At 43.9% G+C, this 25352-nt stretch overlaps 1 protein-coding gene across 3 annotated transcripts in view; it reads left to right on the forward strand.

The window, feature by feature from the left end:
* The first annotated feature begins 1543 nt into the window (after window positions 1-1543).
* hdac5 (histone deacetylase 5) overlaps window positions 1544-25352 on the forward strand; it is a 31745-nt gene continuing 7936 nt past the window's right edge. Inside the window, exons 1-15 of one of the 3 annotated variants that reach the window (XM_028411488.1) lie at window positions 1544-1783; window positions 7222-7381; window positions 17915-18022; window positions 18560-18807; window positions 18914-19058; window positions 19159-19264; window positions 20006-20139; window positions 21278-21409; window positions 21504-21613; window positions 22610-22726; window positions 23143-23254; window positions 23350-23460; window positions 23557-23750; window positions 23830-23948; window positions 24055-24250. In XM_028411488.1, coding sequence (XP_028267289.1) covers window positions 7360-7381; window positions 17915-18022; window positions 18560-18807; window positions 18914-19058; window positions 19159-19264; window positions 20006-20139; window positions 21278-21409; window positions 21504-21613; window positions 22610-22726; window positions 23143-23254; window positions 23350-23460; window positions 23557-23750; window positions 23830-23948; window positions 24055-24250 — 1854 coding nt within the window. In that variant the 5' untranslated portion in view covers window positions 1544-1783; window positions 7222-7359. Of the gene's footprint in view, window positions 1784-7221; window positions 7382-10207; window positions 11604-17914; window positions 18023-18559; window positions 18808-18913; window positions 19059-19158; window positions 19265-20005; window positions 20140-21277; window positions 21410-21503; window positions 21614-22609; window positions 22727-23142; window positions 23255-23349; window positions 23461-23556; window positions 23751-23829; window positions 23949-24054; window positions 24251-25352 lie in introns of those variants that run through there. The other 2 variants (XM_028411487.1, XM_028411486.1) reach the window with 2 other exon arrangements.

A 25352-nucleotide genomic window follows, 5' to 3' on the forward strand; every position in this document is an offset into this window, starting at 1 on the left:
ACCTTTATGCATGATCCCACTGCTCAAACGTCCCCTGTAGAACCTTACATTTAAACTACAGGGTTTCCTCTGAATGACCCAAACAAAGTGCTAATCAGGGTTTGACTATTGTTAAAACTGAAGATAAACAAATGTCAACAACATTAGCAGAACCCGAGCATGTCTACCACTGCAGGACCTGGTGGGTTGCTTTACTGTGGTACTTCTGATCAGCCCAGTAAAAAAAAAAAAACAAGCAACACAAATGGAGAGGCAGAAAACACACGACAAAGAACAAGAAGAAATGATGGAGAGGACTAGTGAGTCCTGGACTATTTGTTGATGAGTTCCAAAGAGACTTTGATCCTAGACCGTAATGAGGCTGAAAGGGCCAGAAGTGTGACATTCCTGCAAATGAAAATATTAATGATGCCAATGATCATGCCGCCCTGCGCCTGTACCGAGTTCCTGCAGTGGAAAAACACTTTTTGTAGACTTGCCAGTTGAACTCATTCACTCCATGAAACGGGTCTGGGTTCCCTCCCCTTCACCGCCAGTTCACCTCAGTACAAACTCTATTGTGTCTGACAGAGGACGGGCTCGATGTGAGTGCTGTCCTCTTTCAAAATATATTTGAAGATTTGAAGATGATGGATTTTCAGCTTCTTATAGCAAAATCAACAACAGTTCCCCAGCGTACATACTCAGCTGCCAGCAGTGGTGGAAAGTAACTAAGTATTTGTACTTTTACTCAAGTACCAAGCTTCAGTACTTCCTCCACCACTGGCTGAATACATCACATTCTCTGTGTTTTCTCTGGTTTTTCCAGACTAATTATTTGTATAGAACATAAAAAGAAGACGATTTGGGCCATAGTGGAAATAAGATGTAATTATTGAACATTTTATTTTATAAAAAGCACACGCACAAGAAAATTAAGCATTTTCGTTGCTGTTAACAACCTGTTGAGCAGCATGGTGCTGCTGACAGAAGCTTCCTGGTTCCTGGTTGAGGCCTTTCTGTGTGGAGTTTGTTGTTGGAGGTTGTTCTCCACCTTCCTCCCACATACCAAAGAAGAACAGGTCAGGTGGGGACTCTTAAATTGGCAGTAGGTGTGAGGGGGACGGGTTGTTCTCTCTCTCTGGGTGTGTGTTAGCCCTGTGATGAGCTGGTAAACTCTGATAAACTCTGTCCAGGGATGTATCTGCCTCTTGCCCATTGACAGCCGGGACAGGCTGCACCCCAACCCATGGCCCTGTAGTGCAGAGCAAAGTGGGGGTTAAGTAAAGAGATAGATGGATGACGGCTGGTTTCTGTATCGGTTGCACACCTATTTTCACCTGAATTATGTGATTTTACATGAAAATTAAACAATAACTCTTTGGAGAATCTGTGAGGAAAACATTTATACATCTAGAAAATCATCTAAATACACATACATGCAGATGTGTGACACACCTGGTCAGGTGTACTGTCTGAAAGTAAAAACCAGGATCTGCCTCCATTGGTTTCTATTGAGTCTATTTTTAGCCACAGCAGACTGGTCACGTGGCAGGAGGAGGACGTCAATAATGTTGTTGTTGGTGGAAGAGAGAGAGAGAGAGAGAGAGGGGAGACTGTAAATATGGAGGAGGTGAAGCGGTAGGAGGTGAGACGCGTCCCGCTTGTTAAATTACGCGTTTTCGTGTGAAGTAAAAGACGCAGAGGACACACCGAACCTCGGAGGAGCCCCGGAGCCCCGGAGCCGAGGGGGAAGCGACGTCTGCGCTAATACGCGTTCCAGGAGGACCAGACGACATCCACGGTACCGTTGGGTTTATGAGAGTGTGTGTGTGTGTGTGTGGACGAAGGATATACCTCGACAGTTAGGAGATCTTTCCTGGACAGTGAGGAGGCGAAGTTCTGCCTTCACTGCTACGAGCGGCTAAACTTACAAACAGTTTAGTTAATGCTAAAGCTAGCTAGAGGACATATACGCGGACACCTGACAGACACCACGGCTAACTAGCTCCCAAACAGGTAAAAGTCATTACACAGCAGCTTGGAGTTAACTTTATAGCTACCAGCTAACTACTAGAAGCCAGGCTAATAACTAGCCAGCATCCTGCAGCCTGATGCTAACAGCACTGATGGCTAGAAAGGAGCCAACTTTCACCCATTAATGGCTACCAGTGACAAAAAAAACCATACCACAGCTGAGCCTGTGTGAGGATTCTGATGTCAGATGTACACTCTGCTCCCTGACACATGTGTACACTGTGTGTCATTAAAGTTCACCCCCCAAAAAAACAAAATTTGACATGTTTATCATATGGATTGCAGAGCTATACATCCATTTTTTTTTAAAGATTTGTGCATGTGGCAGTGAGATTGGATCTAAACATGGATGGCATCCTCTGGAGTTGAGGTGTTGTTGGAGCCCGGCTGATAATCACCGATATGTCAGTATTTGTGCACGTATGGATCGATCATTTTTGCACAACATGACAACTGGTGTGTGTGGTGCTATCGCCAAATTTGTCACCAGAGTCACAGCTGAGAAGTCTTTGCTAACTAGTTTGTTTTTAACAAAAAAAATCATAATAGTCCTGCTTATCACATCTGGTGGGTAGGAATATGATCTGATATAGTGATATCTGAATATATTGATCACAAACATTCAGTGATTGTTGCCAAATCTTGCAGTGATGCAGTTGCAGGGTGGAGAAAATACAAGGAATTGCTCGAAACAATTGCTGTGCACCGAAAGCTGCGTGCCATATAGCTCCATTATATTGGAGAGAAGGCTGACATCTCTGTGGATATAGCTTGAGAAGTGTGGGTCTCACATCAGAACATTCTAGCTGGACAAACAGCACTGCAAGCCGAGAGGATGTATATGTTTGATTTTGCAGTCAACTATCACTTTAAAAACATTTTCTATTTATTTTGCCTGCATTCCAGCGGCCATGTTGTCTCATCTCGTCACATTGCCTTTAAAGAATGAGGCTAAACATCCCAGCTGCACGGCACGTCATACATTTGCACTATGGTGCTAACAACTAAAGGACATAAGAATTGAGAAATAACCCAGCAACCTTGCCGTGGACGTCCAGGTTGGTTGAACGTTGGGTGGTCAGCTGTTGCAGTGCGCTCTTCCCCGTCCCGACACACAACCTCATAAGCTTCCAGGGTGCCGCTGCGGGCTGGTTGTGTTGAAGCTGGTGGTTTGGCATTTGCGTGGACAGCTGGTCCTTGTGAGGAGCCAACAGATGAGAAGTTGGTGGGGATTTCCGCAGGATGACATTGCGATGCCTTCATTCTGTGTTCATACATAAGTGGATAGATTTGCTATTATTATACCATACAGGCACTAACTTGTTGCTTTAGAGATGGCGTCTGGTGTCATAATGCTTGTAAAGCGTATAATGGCCATCATTACTCATAATGCTACTAAATGACCTTTCTTTGTGGTCTGATGAGGAGTTAGTATTGTTTTCACACATATTCTGATATGGATGTTCAACTGTGAACACCCCACAGCCAGCACAGTATAGTCTCTGGTCATTTCTGCACCTTTTGAACTGGCTCAGACTCAAAAATTAGTGCCATTAAACACATTCCTCAACTTACAGAGTCTGACAGAACATCTCTTGTATTAATATTACACTTAAGTATTTAATGTTCTCACTCTATCACAGACTATCAGACAGACTTTATGTAATTTGTCTTAATGTCCGTCTGGTGCTTAATACTGTGATGAATCACAGCTCATCGACCTGTGAAGATTTGACATTTTGTGCAGCAATAAACCCTCCAGTGCTTTTGCTAATACAATAGATGTGAAAAGGTACAATCTCTAGCTAAAAATCTGTTTGTTAATATTAGTTGGTGTAGCATTATCAACGGGAGAGCTTTAACCAGGAGCCTCCTGTATTCATACTGTACCGTTGTAGAATGCAGGTTGGCCTTGGTTTGAATCGCTGGCAAAGGGATTTATGGCAGCCATCTTTGTTTTCATGCAGGGTGCTTTTTACTAAAGCGTGAGGGGTCAGAGGTCAGGAGGCAGTCCATTAGTTATATAAGAGCTTTAAGAGTCATATCAGTGACTTTCACCTCCTCTGTCCCGATTGTATATGTGAGTTGTTTCCGTTAGGCCTCTGCTCTGTACTGCAGTAAAGCCTTTTTAACATATGATCTCCAGTGGAACTCTGGTTCAAACGTCATTCCGAGTTGCCCTTTTAAGAAATGTGGCTTACAGTGGCAGATTGTCCATACCATATGTGCTCTCATTGCTGGAAATAGGCAACAGGAATAGGAAATTGTTGACAACAAGCATATAGCGTAAGCCTGCCGGGACGTCTAAGCTTCCCAGTGTATCCAGGAAGTAATGACTGCATAGCTGCTAGTCAAATATACAAACTAAACATGGCAGCGGGGTGGACGTGCTAATTTTTGCTAGTTGATTTTACTGTCTCAACAATAAAATGACTCTCTGCAGTTTTTTTGGTTTAAAAGGGTAGAAAATGTTGATATACAATAATGTCAAGGAAAGAAAAAACTGTTGTGCTTGTGTCGATGTCCAACGAGTCCACTTCCAGTCCACATTTAGCATGGACATAGGCACATTGTGTATTAAGACAGGAAATAAGGGAAGAACTCAATTGGTTAGTCACTGCAGCTCTCCATGTAACCAGTCTTCAGAATGTGATCATGAGGTCGCTTGTGTAAGGACAGCCATAGTCTTTGTGTGTGTGTCTTGCAATATGTGCATTTGTCTCCTTTCTCCTTGAGTCTGCTGGACCGGAGAGAGGGAGAGGCAGGGAGGATGGATGTTATACACAGTAATGGCCAAACTGTGTGATCTTGGAATTACCTTTGTTGTGAGGACCCATGTCTGCTAATGCTGTCACATTATAGGGACAAAAAGCATGTCTCGCGACTCTTATCATTCTAAGGTTAATGCATGTTTTGGTCATGTATAGCCAAGTAATAGTAATTGGTAAAAATAGCTCCAGGGAATCAATGTTTAAATCAATGGAAGTCAGGGATACGTGACTGAGTGTGTACAAGACAGAGACTATAAACATACTACAGGAGATTGGTTATGTCTTTAACACCCCTTCGCCGTCTCTCTCGCTCACATTTGCTGTTTGTTTAGGGAAGAGGTGTTCAGGTGAACCGTTGCCACGGCAGCCAGCTCCCTGGTTGCCAGGCAGCACTTCCTGCTCCTCTCCAGAATGGGAGGGGCCAGGTATTTTAGGAAATGATGGTGTGAAGAGGAGGAGGAGGTGGCACAGAGAGAGGAAGAGTAAGAGAAGGAGAGAGACATGTATATTTCTTGATATTTGGATAATATTGACAGACTGTGAGTTGAGTGGTTGCTTATCTTCTATTTTCTCTGCCCTTCTTTTGAACCCTGCATGTGTTTGTATGGATGTCATTAGGCTAATGGAGTAGTTGGCCAGCAGGTTAGTCTGTCACAGCTAGTTAGCTCCATAACCCCAAGTTCACAGACGGCACTCACACGCCCACAGTGCTTTATCCCATTATATAGGCCCCGACGCTATTACCATGGCGCCCAGCCCTGGTGCTGCAGTGACACCGACTTCCTGTGACTTCTTTCAGGACTTAGCATTGTTTTAGGGGATCTGTAAAAGCAGGATCGGTCCAGGTGGTCTGTAAAATCCCCACCCGCACTTTTCTCATCAATAGCTAAATATAGACCAGGCTGATGTAAAGTTGGACATTTTCACAGGGAGGTCTATGGGGACTGCTTTGTGGCCATTTGAAGACATGTTTTTTGTCAGTTGTGTGTTGGCTTTGTTTTTTCCCCTCTGTAGGTTGCCACTTCTTTTTTGGGCTTTAGAATGCAACTGCTGTGAAATGCAGAAAATAACTTCTATATTTCTCTGAGTCACTGCTTTGTTATTGCTGACGTCACTCGCTCCTTTGCGTTTATTCTCAAACTCACTTGACCTCCTCTACTTGCCGTTTCTCCCTCGTCGAGCCAGAAAGAAGGGAACAGAACATTTTAGCTGCTGCAACAAATTGTGCTCTTGTCACACAGCCAACACCTGTGCGACGGTTGACGTAAACCAAAGGATCGAATTAGGATTATACTTATTAAAGCTGATCCTGATCAGTTAAAAAATGCCTTGATTGGCTCGATCTTTGAGCTGGATCAGGACATGTATACTGACTGCTTAGGGTTGAAGCTAGTTACATTATCTATGAATGCTTAACTTTTTACAGTGGCATGGCATCTGCACCCACATGGTGATACAGTAATTATGTGGTATGTTTTATAAAATGGGGGCAGTTTTAGCATGTTGTCCTTGTCCTTGTGGTGGTGGTAGTTTTCAGTGCATTTACAGTATAAATGGATCTGGACTGTAGTGGATTATATTCTGTAGAAAATATGTAGCTGTAGCTGTTAGCACACACACTTATTCAAAGGCATTAGTTATTCAGTTGCAGTTACAGCTCAGTAAAAGAGGCAGATCAAGGTGACATGATGGTAATGATGAAGAATCCACCCACAGTGAGATGCCCCCCCCCTCCCAACAGTTAAGAGCATTAAACGACTCTGATCAGCATTTGGGCCGAGATCCAGCAGACCTCAGACAGACCTGCTGCTGCTGCTCTGTGTGTGAGTGTGGGGGAGGGATGTGTGTGTGTGTGTCTGAACAAATGAGTGTTTGCGTGGTAACATAGGGCGGTGGTGGGGGCGCAGGGAATCTGAGCTAAACATGTTCCTTTAAATCACATTACAGCTAAGTAGCCAGAGCCTGAACTGTGACACGCACACAGACACGTATGCATGCAGAAAACAAAACAAACAAATAACACACATTCACAAAGGCCCTTTGTTGTTCACTCAAGACAATTATTCAGGATGTCAACGTGTGTGTGTATATATATATTTTATCCCATGTTTCCTGTTTTTCTGTCACTGTCTATAAAAGACCAGTAGGTGGCACCAGAAGACCAAAATGCTATAGAAAGCAACAGGGTGCAGCTTGTTTTCTTCCTTAAAAGAATAGACAGTGGTTCCCAGTACTGGAGCCATTTCATGTCATTAATAAGAAGATATACACACAGCTGGAATAAAGTGACATAAAGTGTACATGTCTGAATGAACAAAAAGCAAAAACATCAGATATGACCAAAGGAAATGTGTCTGTATTGATGTTAGAGCATGCTGTGAGATGTGAAAACAAACAATTGAATAACATGACAGTATAATTTTGTCTTATGCAGAAAACCCCACAAACTCTGATTCGTCCGCCTGCCTGTCCACTGTCTGTCCTGTGACACATGGCCGACTCCGAGGACCCACTTTAACACCCACGTAAACACAGTGGAAGGGTCGGGGAGGGACGTTCAGGTTCAACCTTCATGAATTCATCGCATCCCTCTGGTAAGTCTCAGACAGCTGTCTGCTTCTTACGTCTGAACTCGGCTGCTTTGGTGAAAGCATGCTTTGCTGTTGATGTTGTCGGCTCTGTCTGGTAGATTTGGTGCGAGTTTTGGTTGGATGTGTGTCTCTGGTGTTGTTGTAGCAGTGTCGGTCAACAAGAACATGTGACAGGACCATAAATATATACCGGTACACTACCGTTCGGGGTCTCCAGGCCAGTTCTACAGCTTCTCTGATCAGCTGTGCTAACATCATTTCACAGGAGTTTTCTAATCATCAATGAGCCTTTTTAGCATGATTAGCTAACACGATGTAGCATCAGAACACAGGAGTGATGGCTGCTGGGAAAGCGCCTGTGTACACCTTTGTATATATTCCATTAAAAACCAGCCTTTTCTAACTAGATAGTCGTGTTTTAGCAGGTCAATTCAGTTATAGCAGTAGTTGTTTTCAGGATGTCAACATTTTGGTTGATAGCACTTACATTGTGGCTTGAATTACTAAGACAATAGTACCACACATGCAAGGTTACTGCACTTAGCAGTCTGCCCTGTTGGCCACTTGGGACCACAGCAACAAGTTGACAAGAAGCTGCGTACACACAATGGGCATATCTCTACGTTTTAAGTTGATTTAGTGAACTTGTTAGCAAACAGCTGCTCACTTACACATCCAGCAGTTACAGAGCATCGTTAACATTCATGTGCAGTTGTGTTTGTGGCCACCCGGTGAGTGTAACATCTCATCTTTTTGATTAACTGTATTCCTGTGTGTTTGTCGGGCAGTGCACAGTCCGGACACCTGTACGTGCACCTCAGGTAGAATATATATTCATATATATATTCTTTTTCTTGGACCAAGTGACTGGTTGAGTGACTGTAATTTGGTTGTCATGGATACAGATATAGTACACACACACACACACACACACACACACACACACACACACACACACACAGACAGCAGTGTGACTCCAGGGGTTGATGCGCCTCAAATAGAAACGCAGAGATGAGTCATCCACTGAGCTGCTGCAGTATACACACACACACACACACACACACACACACACACACACACACACACACACACACACACACACCTTTCGCAGATGTGTTTAGCATGTTAGACCATTGAGACGTCAGACATGCTGCCTGGTCAGTCACATCTCTGTTTGCCAAAGTGACATGAAAAGATAATTTTTAGACTTTAATAATTAATCATCATGCTGGATAACAGAATAGCCACACGGCACCTGAAGTCAGTGTGAAACAATACAGGACTCTATTTACATTTTCTCCCATTTCTGTGTATCTAGTCTCTGCTTGTGAGTCATACTGAGGCAGCCCTAAATCTGCTCGAGGACACACGGAGCTGTTTACACAGGAGGTGAGGATGATGAGAGTGATGAAGGTGATGAGGAGGAGGTGGGATGGAAGTGATGATTAAAAATGATTCAGAAAAAAAAAACCAAAGAGGAAACAGTCAGTGTAGAAATGAAAAGCTGATAAATACATGAATTAGATCTGTCCTCGTCTGTAAGATGTACGTCTTTGTGTAAAACCCCTTTCCTTTTGTAGTCTTATGCACTCTGGCTCTGGGTTTTTTCAGCAGCCAGAGACATCCCATTACACTCTATTCTTAAAGCACAGCTTCACTCAGGACTGAAGTGCTGAATGGAACAAACAAAAACTATAAATAGCAGCCAGGAGTTTCAATTAATAATATCCACACTGACAGCAAAGTGAGCATTGCAGCTTTTGGTTGAAAAGCGACCTTGCCGTGTTTCTTTGCAGCATTTTCCGAGAAACGGCGCATTTTTTATAACGGTCCTTTTCGTACAATGTTAGATTAAATATTAGACGTGAATATGGTCTATGTGTGCTGGCCTCTGTGTGCTCGCTCAGACTAGTATTTTAGTTTGAAACGGGCTGCAAATTACATTTCTGATCTATATATATATGCATATTAAATCTTGGTAGTTTATAGAGAAAGGTAACAAATATGTATAAAATCTATGCTAACACTGTGGTAGTCATCACCCAGAATGCACTGGGCTGTAGACCACAAACAGCTGCAGACACAAGAGTTTTAATGTGAGGATACATTCGGTTATCGTAAATAAAGATGGCCGATCCCTCCATCCTCCTTCCAGTGCTTGAGTCTGCCTAACTCCTGGTTAATCCAAATACATTTTGTCTGAGGCTGTAAACATGTTTATTTCGGCAGCAAACTGTTTTTTTTTTTTGTTTTTTTTTTTTAACATGGAGGTCTATGGTGACTGGCTTGCTTTTGGATCCAGCCTCAACTGGCCACTCAAGGAACTGCAGTTTTTGCTTCCTTTTTCAGACATAGGAAGAAAACAGCAGCACTGCCACAAGTGCCTTATTATTTATTGATTGATGTGAACAAGGTTGCAGCCTTAGCATCCTAACGACTGTGTGGCTAAAAGCTCAAGATGAGTGGAAGAAGAGGCTCCACCTTCTCTCTGTGATTGACAGGATGTTCTCTGGGAAGTGCGGTGCAGAAACATGAAAGCGCCGAACCCACCATCCCCATCCTCATCCACCCAACCCCTCCACCCCACCTCAAAGCTGTAGGCTTACCGCTCTCTCTCTCTCTCTCTCTCTTCCTGTCTATTTTTATCTGTAGCTCCTCCTCCACCCTGGCAGGCTATTTTCAGCACTAGTCCCTTCATCAACCCCCCTCTTCTCTTCTCTTCTCTTCTCTTCTCTTCTCTTCTCTTCTCTTCTCTTCTCTTCAACCTCTAAAAAAACACTGTAACAACACAAGCATGCAGCAGAAACGGTAACGAATGAAGGTGAATGGAGGGGATGTACGTTGAAGGAGTGTCCTCGTTCCCTCTCCTTGGTGTGTGTTGTGATGCTCGCTAAAATGAAACGAGCTCTTGTTGACTTTTCTCTTCGTCCGTCTAACTTCCTTTCCACCCAGTGATCTACTTTCAGCCTCTCTCTCGCTTTCCCTCCTCCCTCTCTCTCTCTCTCTCTCTCGACGTTCATTCAGCAGCTCAACAAGCGTCACAGACACACACACACATCCATGAACGCTCGTCAGTGACTCTCAGACAGTGAATATTAGTCGTCTGAGCAGCAGCTGCTTCTGGTCGCAGCACGGAGCTCCACTTTGCAGCAACCTGCTTTTTTTTTTTGTTTTTTTCTTGTTTGTTTTCAAGCGGGGACTGAAGCTCTCCTCTCCTCCGTTTCTTACATTTTCCTCCCTCTGTCATTCTCTCAGCGCTTCGTTCTAATTTTGGAAACATGGAACCTCGGGGAGCGCTCTCCCAAAGCTATTTACGTCCTCGCCTCTCCTCCTCCTCCTCCTGCTCTCCTCTCCCTCTCGTCAGCCAGGAGGAGAACAGCATGAGGATCCTTTGATGCACAGAGCAGGGGAATTCAGGTTCTCCTTCGTCTCTGTGTTTTGTTGTGTTGTGCTGCAGCAGCGCTCTCTCTCGCTCTTTTGGAAGCGATCCATTCCATCACTCCTCAGCTCATGGAAACGCACAGGCTGCACAAAGTGACTAGATTCCTTTGATTTGTTGTTTTATTTTTTTAAAGACTTGAGACGAGGGTGTACTAGAAGAAACAAACTTTCTCCCTCCATCACTAAATACCAGGCACTGTTTCGGGAGCTTGGCTCGGGACTTCCAGGTGATCTAGACAAGACCAACTGAGCACATTTCAGGTCATTTCCTGGGAAGCTTGTATTTCCTGTGACTTTGTACATTTTCATTCCTGAGCCCCAGCAGACGGGGAGGTTTCCTGGAACCTGCAGCTGCAAAACCACAGTAACGGAAAATAAGGATTTTTGTCTAAAGTCTCAGTGACTGCCTGTCACACAGAAGCAGAGGCTACCTGACCAGATCAAACTGTGACTGGATTACACAACAAAAGCACACAGAGGAGTTTCTTTAAAAGCACTTTTTGAAGTTTTCATTTTAACCAGCCTTGGCAACTCAGATCCTAACTAAGCCATGCCATTGTCTGTGAAGACAAACTGACTGCTGTGTCTTTTCCTGTAACAAAATAAAGCACCGGCTCTTGTCTTGGCATGCTGTTGCATCCCACGGTGTCAGGATTGTGCGCCATGTTGCAGACCATCTATGAGACTGAGTCCTGTTTTTCCTCTGCCAGCACAGACAGCCATCACCAGCCTCTGGAGCTCCTGAGTGGCAACAGGAGCTCCAGCACTGCCATGCCCACCACTGGTGAGTCATCGCGGGGGAAAGTAGAGGAGGGGAAGGTAGAGGAGGGGAAGGTAGAGGAGGGGTGGAGGTTTGATTAAATTAAATTATAATTTTGTGTGTGTGTTTTCTTCTCTTGTGTGTGTCAGGCAGAGGAGGAGGATGGATGGATGTAGGTGTAGTGTAGGGAGAAAGGGGGGTGGGGTCCTGAAGGCGAAGAAGCAGTGCAGCATGAAAGAGACAGGTGCGTTCAGGTGCTGTTAAAAATATCGGGAAGTTAGTTATTAAAGTTCGGCTGGTTGATTTGGCCCACTTATCAGCTGCAGAGAGAGGAACTGAAACAACCCTCAGCTCAGAGATCCCTGCTTTTTATACCATCATGCATCATGCATATATTTATCCTGAACCATTTTATTGTCCTGGGTGTCTGTTTGAATACGTCCTTCATTCTGTTTTAGTCATCACCACAGCAGTGCAGTGGCTATTGTCAGAACATCCACTGCAGTTAATTGCAAATGACTAATTTAGCTTGCTTTTAATGGTACCAGCTTGCTAAAATATAAAAGTGTTAGAGCTCAGTGCACTAACATACATCATGGCAACACAGTACTCTTACTAATTACATCCCCAATGTGGAAGCTTTGTATTTTATGTAATAAAATAACAAGGAATATTAGATGAGTCCCTTGTTGTCCTCTGCCCTCTCATATTGTGTGGATATGGAGTGCTTCTTAGATGCTGTACAGTTAACACTTGTATGAGAACCTTCTCAGAATCGCTTCAAGAGATGTTTAATTGGTTAATATCGGGAAATAATGTCAGTTTTGTTTTAGTTCTCTAAACAATGAAGCTGCCAAAGCGAGGAGGTGAGCTGGCGTTGGAGTGTTGATGATGCCTCTCGATGCCAGCAGGTTGTTAGTTAGTACATGGAAGATGTACGTTCGCCCTAATCTTCTTCTAGGCTGCAATTACAGCGTTGGCTCAGTGGCAAACCCAGGATGGTGTGTGTGTGTTTAGACTTCAGAGACCTGCAGAAACTTGTTGCTGATGGAGAAGCACTTTGTCCTCTGCTGGAGTTTTAACAGAGTGGATGTTGTATTACTGTTAATTTAGAGACAGATTTATATTTAATGCAGTCATTCTTTTTTTTAGTTCTGTTTTTTAAAGTGTAAATGTTAAATATGTGACATTAAATCCATGTTTTCCTGCTGCTAGTGACCTTTAGCAGAGGGAACATACTCCAGACAGACTCCTCCACAGCAGCAGCTCTGTATAAATGTTTAGCTGTGTTTCTTTTCGTAGCCCTGTGGCCGTCCATTACCATCCGCTTGTTTCCATTTCTCTTTTGTTTAGTTTACCCTTCATCTGTTCTATTAAGAGTCGGAAACCAAAGTTCTGGTCGGTCGACAAGTCAGGCGAAGGTTACATTAGAGACTTAGTGTGCAGGTGGAGCAGCTGACGACGTTGAGACTGGAATCAAAACATTAAAAGTCCTAAAAGGCTCTAAAAGGGTTCATACAGCTGAAGGGACCTGCAGTGTTTGCCATTAGACTTGTTTTACATGTGAGAATATCGATAAGTGTGGCTTTAAAACTTTGTTTCGTTACCGCATCACTGATTGATTGAAGCAGATGTTTTCAAAGACATTAATTCTGCTGTAACACAACAGAAAACATCCTCTGTGGATGACCTACAGTCTGCCACCCCATAATACTTGGCCCACCCCTAAGTCTCTATAGCAACGCCACACATGTGACTCTCTCTCTCTCTCTCTCTCTCTCTAAGCTTCTAATTTGTCTAAAGTACACACAGCCATTATACTATTTTTACCTCACTCTCCCTCTTGCTCTGTCTTTTTTCTCTCTCTCTCTGTCTCTCTGTCTCCTGGCTTTTTTTAGAGTGTTTTGCAGGGCTGACGTCATGGTGCCTATTTTCTTTTAGCAATGCAGAACGAACAAGACAAGGAGGGCATAAGAGAGAGAGAGAGGGAGAGAGGGAGAGAGAGAGGGAGGAAAGAAAAGAGGAATATTGGTTTCCAGAAATACCTCCCAGCAGCCTGTGAAATAGGAGCGAAACAAACAGTTAAAAATACACAGACTTCAAAGTGCATGTACATCTCCTTCTTTTTTTTTTTTTTTTTAAATCATCAGCACTGAATAAACTCGGTCTGCTCTTATGCAGTGTAGCATCTCTGGCTCTCTGCGTATGGGCTGGATTGCAGTGGCCGCACCGAGTATTCCTGTCAAAGCCAGAAGTGGGAAATTCCCATTCGGTGGATTGTAGTACAGATTTGGAGCATTCCAGTGGTTCCATCCAAAAAAGGAGTGTTTACCTCACCAGTGGGAGATTCTCAGTAACTGAGGCTCATACATACATTAAATGCCGCAGTCTTACCATCATCACTTAATTATTGGTTGAGGCTGTTGTGGATAATTTCTGTTTTGCTTGAGCTGATTATTTATGAAGTGCTGCGATTAAGGTTCCTCATAACCAGTGTTTAAAAACTGAGTACGACAATTAACATTGTTTTTATTATTTTATGAATGAATCAGTTTATGAAACCAGCATCTGAGGAGCTGGAAGCTGGTTTGGATGATTACTAAGATGCAGTTTTTTTTTAAATAATGTTGCTTCATTTTGTGCTAAAGCTGAATAAAAATATTGTTAAACTTTGGTTCAAACTAATGAAATTAAATTTTACTTTAAGCTCTTTTTGCGCTGCTCAAAAGTCTACCACTGTGACCCACTAACAACTGTCCTCAGTAGCAAAGGGTACAATGGGCGATGTAAACATGACACCTGGGTGGACACACACCACCGTCAGTCACTGAATTCAGCAGGTCAAAGTTTCACTTGTCCTGGATTTATGTCCATTTTGTGCAGACATTGACGTAAACAATTATGTCAATGATTAACCTCATCTGCTGGAACATCATTGTCACTTATCCATGCAAAGACTTTTCCCAGTCCGTTGCATACTTGACAGGAAGCAACAAACATAGAAATACAAATAAGATAAAAACATTTTTTTTATTTTTTTATTTTTTTAAGATGTCTGCTTAACATGTGAAGTACGTATTAGTACCTGACTCTAGTGCTTCATTCATAGCCACTATGTGAATGTTGTGTGTGTCATTCACTCGTCCTGTTAAGTATAATCTGCAGTCTGTGTCCATTTCTGCTCACTGACTGGATGCACAGTCTGTCTTTCATTCTCTTTACTGCATCCGTCCTGCTGGATGAATTACTGTGTAACTGCAGTGAGCAAAAGTCAGTTAGAAACTGATATGATTGACTCGAATGTTGCCCCAGCCCCACCTCTTTTGTCAGGCTCTATGTTGGTCTGTGTGTGTGTGTGTCTGTGTGTGTGTGTGTGTTTACCAGACTATAAATGTCTTCAGTTTGACGTCAGACGCTGGCTGCTGTGGAATGCTGCTCTCTTGCCAAACGGACTGTTGTACACACACTCACAGGCCAGTCTCTCATGCACAGACACACACACACACAGACAGACACTGTGTGTGTTGTAGTGGAAGGGGAGACACGTGCGTCACAGTGAAACGCCAGAATATTTGTTTAGGTAATTTAGATGTGAGTGGCTACACACACATATGCGCAGCCACACACACACACACACGGCCTTGTTTAGTAACGGTTCTCAGTTTTTTGGGGCTTTTTCCCAACATCGCAGGAGCAGCGACTGAGCTAACGAATTAATCACAACCCAGCAAATCTGAAGCTGTACCTCTGCTTTGAACCTGTGATCCTTTGGAACCCCAAACCTTGTTTTTTTGCATCATTCAGCACAGCCAAACGTAATCAAACTTCAAACTTTCTAATGGTGCTTGAATGTATTATGTGTAATTTACTTTACTGTGGGAAAATATAGTAAAAACATTAGCTTAAAATTATGTAATCCTATTTTCATTATTATGTCTCAATGGGAAGCGTTTAACCTTTACAAAATTATGCAAGATCTGTATGATTTATGGCATTGTAGCTGTGTTATACTGCACAAAGACATGTTTGTCTTCTCTACGTCAAGCCATAATTGTGCTGTTTCCTGTTGCAGCTCAAAGTTAATCATCACTGAGCACAAAAGTGCAAAACTGTGAGGGTTAATGAAGGGCATAAAGGACAGCACTGTTACTCACTATGGATACAGGATGTGTTTCTGCTTATCTGTGTCATAGTCTTAGGCCAAACTGGTCTTAAATGCTCCAGGACAGGGCTAACAAGCTTGGCCTTACTGTGTATGTTGGTGTTTGATTAGCTTAGAGCCCACGTGGGATGCAGAGGGTTGCATCAAGGATCAAGCGATGACCAATCGGAGCACCTTAGACAGGTCAAAGGCCAGACTACAACGTAGATAAAGGCTAATTGAATTTCCTCCTTGGTGAGCAGACAGGAAATATCTTGACGTCTCAGCATGTAGCAGTGTGTGTCTTTTCCAGGAAGTAGCCTAATCCCATAGAAAGCGAGGATGTCACCTGAACATAGAAGAGTGCAGGTCAGTGCCCAGCTCAAGGGCACTTTAACAGTTGCCAATGGAAATTGGATGTTAAGATCTGCTTCCCTCTCTTTCTTCTTCATTGGCGTGCAGTCAGACAGCGTGTTAACCTGTTGGCCCGTGACCTGTTGGCTCTCTGCGCTGCCATGAAAGCAGCTAAGCTGATTGGATCCTTCCAATTTGAGTCTTGTACTGTAGCCTACACTGTGAAAATGTACGTGTGATGAAGGAGTCAGCTCTGCAAACTGAGTCAGGATGTCCAATTTTATACACTGTCAAAATTAAACGTGTCAAAGCACACTCATAATTTAAAGATGTCCCAGCAGTACCATGTTCCTCTCTACATACTGATTCCCATACCAAGTCTCAATCTGATACCACTGCTTTTTAATCTCTTGTAATAACTGTATGTCTGTGTGTGGATGTGACATGATTGTTGTCATTGTTGTGCAGCCTGGCTCAGATTAAATCCTTTGTAAAACATACACAGAAGAGTTCTATAAAATGAAGCTACAGCTTTGCATTTTGTAAACATTACTGTTTTACTCTTTGGATCAGACACATAGCTCATTCTGGCTGCTGTTAAGCCACAGAAACAATTAATCTCGACTGGTTTGTTGTATCTGGAGAGGTACATTTGTGTCTATTACAAGCTAATTTTCTAGATAAACACGCTGGGTCTGCTGAGAATATTTCAAAGCTAGCAAGAAGCATTTTTTTTTCCATCCTTGTGGAAGATATGGAAGATACAGAATGCACTTTGAATAATAGCAAAAATCTGTTTGCAAATGAGCAAAATGACACAGAACAGTCGCTTCTTGCTGTTGCCACAATAACCAGTACTTCTTCATAGTTTATGTGTCCAGACCACCCATGGATTAGAAACAAGCATGTAGCTTACAGCTTGGCAAGATGGGCTTACAACTAAAAACAGAGCACACACGCAAACTTGAGCTGTGCTGCCATGGTAATCACTGATTTAGAGCAGTGAAGAGCAGTTTTTGGTAGCCACCACTAGCATGAAGCATAAGGACGGAAACTGCAGAAACTGGCGTATGCACAGATGCTGATTACTTTAAGCAGCATTGGAGATGCTGGTATCTGTCTCCCTCTTCTCTAAATGTTGGTCACTAGCAGGCAAATTGACTGACTTGACCTCTAAGTGACCACACACCACGCCAGCCAATCGCAACAGGGGGTTTTCCCCAAACACCGCTGCGCATTTTCGGTTCGGCGCTCTCATTCTTATTGACAGACTTGAAAAGATGATGAGTTCCTACATCCATCATTTCACAAGGTGAAATGTCAGCTACTGCCTCTGTGTTGCCTGAAACGGAAAAAAATCAATATTAATCTGTCATACTGATCAGCCTGAGAGCAGAACAAGGCGGTGTTGTTGTTGTTGATTGAGGGGAGGGAAAGTATCCTGTTTTCTGTCTTTCCTCTGTTTATTCTAGGCACACCGCTATGAATAACTGTAGCCTCTTGTGGTGATTTGTCTCTATTAATATGTGCGGTGCATGTACCCCCAGAGTGTCCTTTAGCCTGGCCAGGCTGAATTTAGGCTAAACTGAGGTAAGGTATCACTACAAGTCCGTGCTATCTAGTGTTAGGCTAATGCTAGGGTTGTGGCTATTTATAGGCAGGACACTGTGTCCCTCAATTTCTTACAACACTATCACAGCTCATCTGAATCAAATGGAAGCTGACTGTGTGTGTGTGTGTGTGTGAGATGAATGATGTAATAATCTGCTGTGTCCCTGACAACATTTTCCAGACTAATCAGTCACTCACTTTTCTCTCTCTCTCTCTCTCTTTCCTGCAGTAGTGGAGGTGAAGAACAGCCTCCCATCAGGCATGCAGAGCCCAGTAGGAACAGCCAGTGAGCAGAGAGGTGGTGGTGGAGGAGGAGGAGGAGGAGGAGGAGAAGGTGGTGAGTAGGGAGTCCTCTACGAGTCCTTGAGGGTGGAGGGGGTTCAGTCAAGTGGGTGCAGTGCATCCTAAAACTGGTTCAGTAGACAGTTCAACAGTTTCTAGACCCTCTAACATCTGGTTTCAGTAGAAAAGGGAGCATTTGGCATCCATTCCTGGGTCAGATCTCACATCTCTGCGCAGCGCAGCATTAGCCGCTAGTAGATTAGTGCGTATATGCAGGTATTTTTTTAGTTCACCGAAGGAGTTTGTCCTTCTCCTTGTTTTTTTTTTTTTGCATTGCTAGCAATGTATTTGAGCTGATCTGCAACATCAGCAAACAGAGAAAGATAACAATGTACAGGCAAGCGCTTAAACAGTGTGTAACAGTATCGACATCCACCGCCGGCCCTCTCACACGCTGTAAATTCTCTGGATATGAGGAGGCTGGCATAAAAAAAATCAATTGCCAAAATGCTGCTCTGGTAGGGAGGGGTAACTTACACCATAGTAGACTTCAAAGCAGAACAGTCGATTTGACTTGTTGGTTTTTTTTCAGGTGGGGGCCCAGGCGAAGGCCCAGGAGGAGGAGGTGGCCCGGTGGACCTGCGAACAGAATCCAGAGTAGGCTCTCTGTCCGGAGGTCCGTCAGTGGACACAACCCTGAGAGAGCAGCAGCTCCAGCAGGAACTTGTGCTACTCAAACAGCAGCAGGAGCTCCAGAAACAGCTGCTGTTTGCAGAATTTCAGAAAAAACATGAAGTGCTAACACGACAACATGAAGCTCAGCTGCAGGAACATTTAAAGGTAAGCCAAAGAGCAGGGCCGCGGCCCTCTTCGCCTTCTCAGTGGGACGTCGGTCATCCAAGGAGCTACTGAGTAACCTTATGTATGTATGTGTGTGTGATGTAAGCAACAACAGGAGCTGCTGGCGGCAAAAAGGCAGCAGGAGCTGGAGCAGAAGAGGAAACTGGAGCAACAAAGACACGAAGAGCAGGAGAAACAGCGTCTGGAGCAACAGCTGCTGCTGCTGAGGAACAAGGAGAAAGGCAAAGAGAGTAGGCTATCACTGCCTACCACGCTATGCACGTGTTCTCTCTGTGTCTGTAAGATGCTGTGTCCTGATTACTGTCTGCGTGTGTGTGTTTGCTTTGAAAGGTGCCATTGCCAGCACAGAAGTCAAGCTAAAGCTGCAGGAGTTCCTCCTGAGTAAGAAAGAGCCGGGTCCCGGCGGACTGAACCATTCCTTCTCCCCAAAGTGCTGGTAAGGTTCATACAGAGCAGAGCACCGACAACCGACAACTCTACTAACTAGTTAACTCGGGCTATTCTTTGACGAAGTTACACAGCTGACATCCAGTCTAAGGTGTTCATAATAAAAGTTTAGTGCAGAGGATCCCTCAGTCATGAGCACTATCTTAATGAGACACTATGACGGCAAACAGAGTTTGATTTATTACTGCTGAAATCGCTCAGCCTAGCAGAAGCATCACTTCTTCCACGGCTGTATTTCCCTGCGGGGAAATAGGACATAGACAGAGCTTGTGTTTTTCTTTGCTTCCTGCATAAATGTCACTTTCAAAGACAATTCGGTGCCAGCGTCAGCGCCCTGGACAGTTTTGGGTTGAACATTGTGTAATTCTCATCAACGCCTTGAGGGAATTTTGTTTATTACGAGTGTTTTTTTTGCGTGGCCATTACCATGCTAGTCTGGAAAAAAAAAAACAACAACACCTGAGTCTGGTTTTGTAATATTGCTGTAACACATCTCCCTGTAGCACATTTACATATCACCTACGTGTGGATGACAGAAAGCTGTCACTTCAACAGATACGTGACTGAACATGTACGTCAAGAGCTTTGACATAAATCCATGTTGCAGTAACAGTGAAGGAAGAAGAGGTGTGGAGGAAATATTTTCACTGTCAGAGTGAGAGGAAAGGAAACAACTGTATGAACCACTCTAATGCTAATATGCCAACTTTCTTTGTGTGTGTGTCTGCAGGGGAGCCCAGCACACTTCCCTGGAGCAGAGCTCTCCTCCGCAGAGTAACACCCCAGGAACTCCTCCCTCCTACAAACTGCCCCCGCTACTGGGGAACTACGAAGGCAAAGACGACTTCCCACTCCGCAAGACAGGTAGAAGATGCAGACAGGGGGTGTCTGTGTGTGTGTGTGTGTCCATGTGTGTGTGTTTGTGTGTCAGTGACTGAATGCCATTTGTGTAATAGTTTGACGAAACACTGCAGTAGGTGGACTGGGATGTGTTTATATATGTGTGCGGCTGCTTGATGACTCAGTTCTGACTCATCAGGGAAGAGGTAGCCCAAGCATAGAGATAACACACACACACACACACACACACACACACACACACACACACACACACAGTTTAAATATATGACAACTTTTTCCTTCTCTTTCAACATGTGAGGTCAGAGGTCAGGGTGTGGAAGTAGCCCCCCCCCCCTTAGCTGCTATTGTTGTGTCTGTCAAGCTTTGAGTGGTCACATGTCACATGTGCAGCATTTTCAGAACAACAAGTACAAGTGCATGAAAGACAGTCTATAATAATAAAGTAGCGAAACGTAGTTTAACCATTTAAGCACCCCCTGCTGGCTGCTTTTAGTTACAGAGGTTAACAATGGGATGTTAAAAAGTGCAGTGTCTGTAGTAAGGCTTAGTTTCTCTTGTATGCTAGTTACCCGAATGTGCCAAAGACATGGTGTCTGATGATATGATCATGATATGATGATGGCTCATAGCAGCCTGTTGTATTAAGTGTCAGAGTATTTCTAAGTTGTGGCAAAATACTCCTACACTGATTCAATAACTGACCTTTTTGCTATGCTGATGACATCAAGCTGTAAAGGAATACTTCCTCACACGTGGTATCATTTCTAAATTTCCCTAAAGTCTTGCATGTGACAACAACCTGGATGTATTTCCTCCTCTGCACCTTCCCCTTCATGTTGACTTTTAGACTACAACACACCTTAAAATACAGCTATTGTAGCTGCTCATTCAGCAAGCAAACTAGTCAGCCAAAGTGTGCAGCCAGCCAAAATGTAAGGCAGGATTAGCAGACGGCTTTCTATCCGCCCTGATAGTCTCCAGTTGGCACATCACCAGGCGCCTTAAAATGCCTCCATTCTCTGCCAGAGATACAGGAAAAAAAAACAAAACAAAAATTAAAAACTCTAGCAAACGAAGTTCCTGTGGTCGCTGATGTTGCCTTTCCTGTCTTTCTGATGGTCCTCCTGTGTGTCTCATTTAGTCTCGGAGCCTAACCTGAAGGTGCGTTCGCGGTTGAAGCAGAAGGTGGCAGAGAGGCGGAGCTCTCCACTCCTCCGCAGGAAGGATGGAACCATCATCAGCACCTTCAAGAAGAGAGCCATAGAGATATCGGGTAAGGACACTCACATTGTGCCCTTTTATTTTTAGTGCTAAAAGTGAATCACAATTAATTTCTCTGTCTCTGTCTCTTTCTGTCTGTCGACCAGTCTCCTCTCTCTGTAACAGCGCTCCTGGTTCAGGTCCCAGCAGTCCCAACAGTTCTAATACAGCTATCGCCAATGGCAACACAGGATCAGTCCCCAACATACAGACTGAGGTACACACACAACCCCACAATCTTATACCAAACTATCACACTGTATGCTGCTGATATTTTCACAGTCATTTCCATAAACACACGGCTCAAGTGTGCCCCCTGTAGTTTGATGTGCATCATGTCTGTATAAAGTCCAGCTTAATAAATATATATATATATATATATATATATAAAAGAACTGACAATGAGGAGTACTCATGAACTCATGGTCAAAAAAATAGGAATGCAAGGAAGGTACAGTTAATATTTATTCCTGGTTTAAGTGACTTAAAGAGAGATGGACTTTCTTGAAAAGATGTATATAAAAGGTATTTACGGTTTTCAAGATGGCATCTAGCATTTGTCATCTTTTCACTGTAGAAAGCCTTTTTTTGTGTTTCAGGGAAATATGGGTGCAAGTGGTCTGTAAAAAAAGTTTATTATAAGATATGTATCTAAAGCAAATTACATAGGACCTGAACTTGAACCCTGTGGTACACCACAAAAATGCAGTAAAATATGGTATCATTCATAAAGGGCATTATGTTTATGTTGATTCATGTTGTTGAAGTTGAATCTGAGTATATATGAGTTTCACTTTTTTAAACATTCACATTCACAGATTCAGTGTTTAAGGTAGTGTAAAGGGGGCACAGCCATATCAGATGCCTGTCTACAAAACGTACATGAAGCGATGGCCTTGAGAGCCAACAGGACCTTTTGTTCTTTGAACTCGAGTGATCATGGAGCAAATGTTGCGGATGTTTCCTGTTTTTGTGTTGTTGCACAAAAACATCACTCTTGGCAAATGGTTTGCTTATATTAACAGGAACAAGCAAAAATGCTGCCTCATAATCCTTTTGTCCCAATGTATCCTGAATAGCTAATACAGATTGTTGTGTAGTTAGTGTCTAAAATCTCAGCTACGGCTATGATTCAATGGAGCTGGACACAATAAACTGACCTCCTCTCTCTCTCTCTCTCTCTCTCTCTCTCTCTCTCTCTCTCTCTGTGCAGCTGAGATCACTTCATCAGACACTGGGGGCTGATGGGACATTGAGTCCTTTGAGTCTCTACACCTCACCCTCCCTGCCGAATATCTCCCTGGGCCTACCTGCCAACACACACATCACGGTGGGTCAATGCAATGAAAACATTCACATCCACACAGTGCACATAGACTCACACTGAGCATGCCTGACATGCATCTTATACACTGTGACTGAGATAAGAAATTTAAACCAGCCCTGCCTGACCTCAAAAAACCTGATAAGACTTGCCGAGGCATGAACTCCATAAGACCTCTGGAGGCGCCCTGTGGTATCTGGCACCGACATGTTAGCTGCAGACCCTTAAAGACCTGCAAGCTGTGAGTTTGAGTAGCCATAGATCAGACTACTTCCAATACAATTCCCAACACCATGCTTGGTTTGTCGCTCCTACAATCAACACATCCGTTATAGTGTGAATACGTGACCAACTGCTGCCTACAACAAAATTCCCCCACTTGTGTGTCAGTTATGGTAAAGCTTGTAATGTTCCCCCTACAGACCCCCCAAAAGCTATCTACCCAGTCAGAGGCTGAGCGACAAGCCATGCAGTCGCTGCGAGGGGGCGGAGCTCTAACAGGAAAGTTTCTGTCCACATCCTCCCTACCAGCAGGTAAGCATTCATCACCTGTACCATAGGATTTATTTTGTGTTTATTTTTTTACATATTTGTCATTATTGGAACAATCTGGCGATGTTGTTTTGCAGGCGTTGGCCATGATGTGGAGGCCCCACCCCCCAGCTCTCATTCTGCCCATTCCTCGTTATTGCAACACGTACTACTGCTGGAGCAGGCCCGACAACAGACTGCTATGCTAGGTGGGACTAACACACACAAGTCTCCAGAAACATTTGTGGTAGTGTCAACAAACTCTTCACCAACTCTTTATTCTTGCCGGTGCTCCATCCGTGCAGTCCCCATGTACAGTCAGTCGCCGCTGGTTACGGCAGAGAGAGGCGTGTCAAGCGGCATGCGGACAGTCAACAAGCTGCCTCGCCACCGGCCGCTGGCTCGTACCCAAAGTGCACCTTTACCTCAGTCCCCCCAGGCCCTGCAGCAGCTGGTGGTCCAACAGCAGCACCAACACTTCCTGGAGAAACACTACAAGGTACACAACGTGTTCTGAAACACACACACACATCGATGCTCACATGTCCATACACTAACATAACAATGTATGTGTATAGATGCTATCAAAAGGGGCGGAGCTTCCCAGGCCACCGCCCACTCACCCAGAGGAGACAGAGGAGGAGCTAACAGAGACCAATGACATGCAGGAGGATGATGTCGGGCCGGGACTTTACAGGTGTGATATTTGTGACATCTGTTTTACTGACTGACTGGTATCTTTATCTCTATCGCCGTTTCTTTGTGTAAACACCTGGACACGCTTTGCTGTTTCATCCAATCAGGCTTCAGAAGGAGGGGTCTGATGACAGCACACACTCGTCTGAGCGCCTCAGTGTTCATGTGAAGGGTGAGGAGGAGCGCGGGAGCATCCATGTCAAAGGGGAGAGTACAGAGAGCGAGCTGGATGAAGAGGAAGAGGATGATGATGTTATTCAGTTGAGGGAGGGTGACGAAGAGGAGAAAGGGTCCTACACGCAGGTTAGTGTGTAAACACTGCATCCAGGCAATAGGCCAACACAGAGTTATGAATCAGTGGCTGAAATTACAAGTTAAAAGACCCAAACATGACAATACAATCACTGAAAGAAGAACCACAGTGTGTGTTGTTACTGAACACTGGCTATGAGTTTGTTCATTTCTTGGGAGCATGATCAGTGGGGATGATTAAAGGGTGCTTGAGCACATCTGACGGAAACAAGGGGGTGTATGTCAAGTGAAAAAGGATGGGATGGCTCCGCATTAAAGTGCTGGGTCAGTCTTGCACTCAGGACGTGTTGGTTGCACAGTATCATCCCACAGAGGGATGAATCACACAACTGCATCATCAGCCGACCTCCTGCTGATTTCTCTCTCTCTCTCTCTCTCTCTCTCTGTTTTGCTCTTAAAGCGGTGGTTCTGTGTGTGCTTATCTAATCATACCAGCTAATGGTCGGTCTCATACTGAAACCTGAGAAAGCTGCAGGTGTTTTTCACACATGGACGTTCTGAGCTGAAGTGTGTTTGCATATCGCTCTTGAGTGTTTCTTTTCAGGCTTTGATGGCATCTTTGCAGAAACTCTGCAGAAGTTGATTTTCAGCAGCTAATGCCTACATTACCCACAATGCAGTGTTACTGCAGAGACATTTGTGAGCGATCTGTAGATATAAATACCACGATGATGGGAGTCAGCTGGTTCAGCCTATTCAGTCTGTGCATCAAGCATTTAACCTTTGTTGTTGCTAGCTTTTATTTAGCCCGTCTTCACTAAACATCAGTAGGAGCTCTCACATGTTGTCCTTCAACTTTAACCTACACGCTTAAGTGCTTTTTGAAGTAATCTTTTTTTTTTTCTTCTTCTCCTGACTCCTCTTCACAGCCAAATCCACAGCTCTGACTCGTGTTCTCTGTGGGTGGTACTTGTATTTGAGGATGAAGCTGCCTTTCTCTGAAAGGAGGGGATTCCTTTTTAACTGGATATGTTTTTTTTTTTACACAAGCACCAGATGAGTCATCAGGAAAAAAGTTTTGACATTTTACCAAAAGGGAAAAAGACAGGATGTAAAATTCTGTATGTCTGTACTTCATAAAATCATAATAAGT

Source organism: Parambassis ranga, chromosome 8, assembly GCF_900634625.1.
Source record: "Parambassis ranga chromosome 8, fParRan2.1, whole genome shotgun sequence".
NCBI classification, from domain to species: domain Eukaryota; kingdom Metazoa; phylum Chordata; class Actinopteri; family Ambassidae; genus Parambassis; species Parambassis ranga.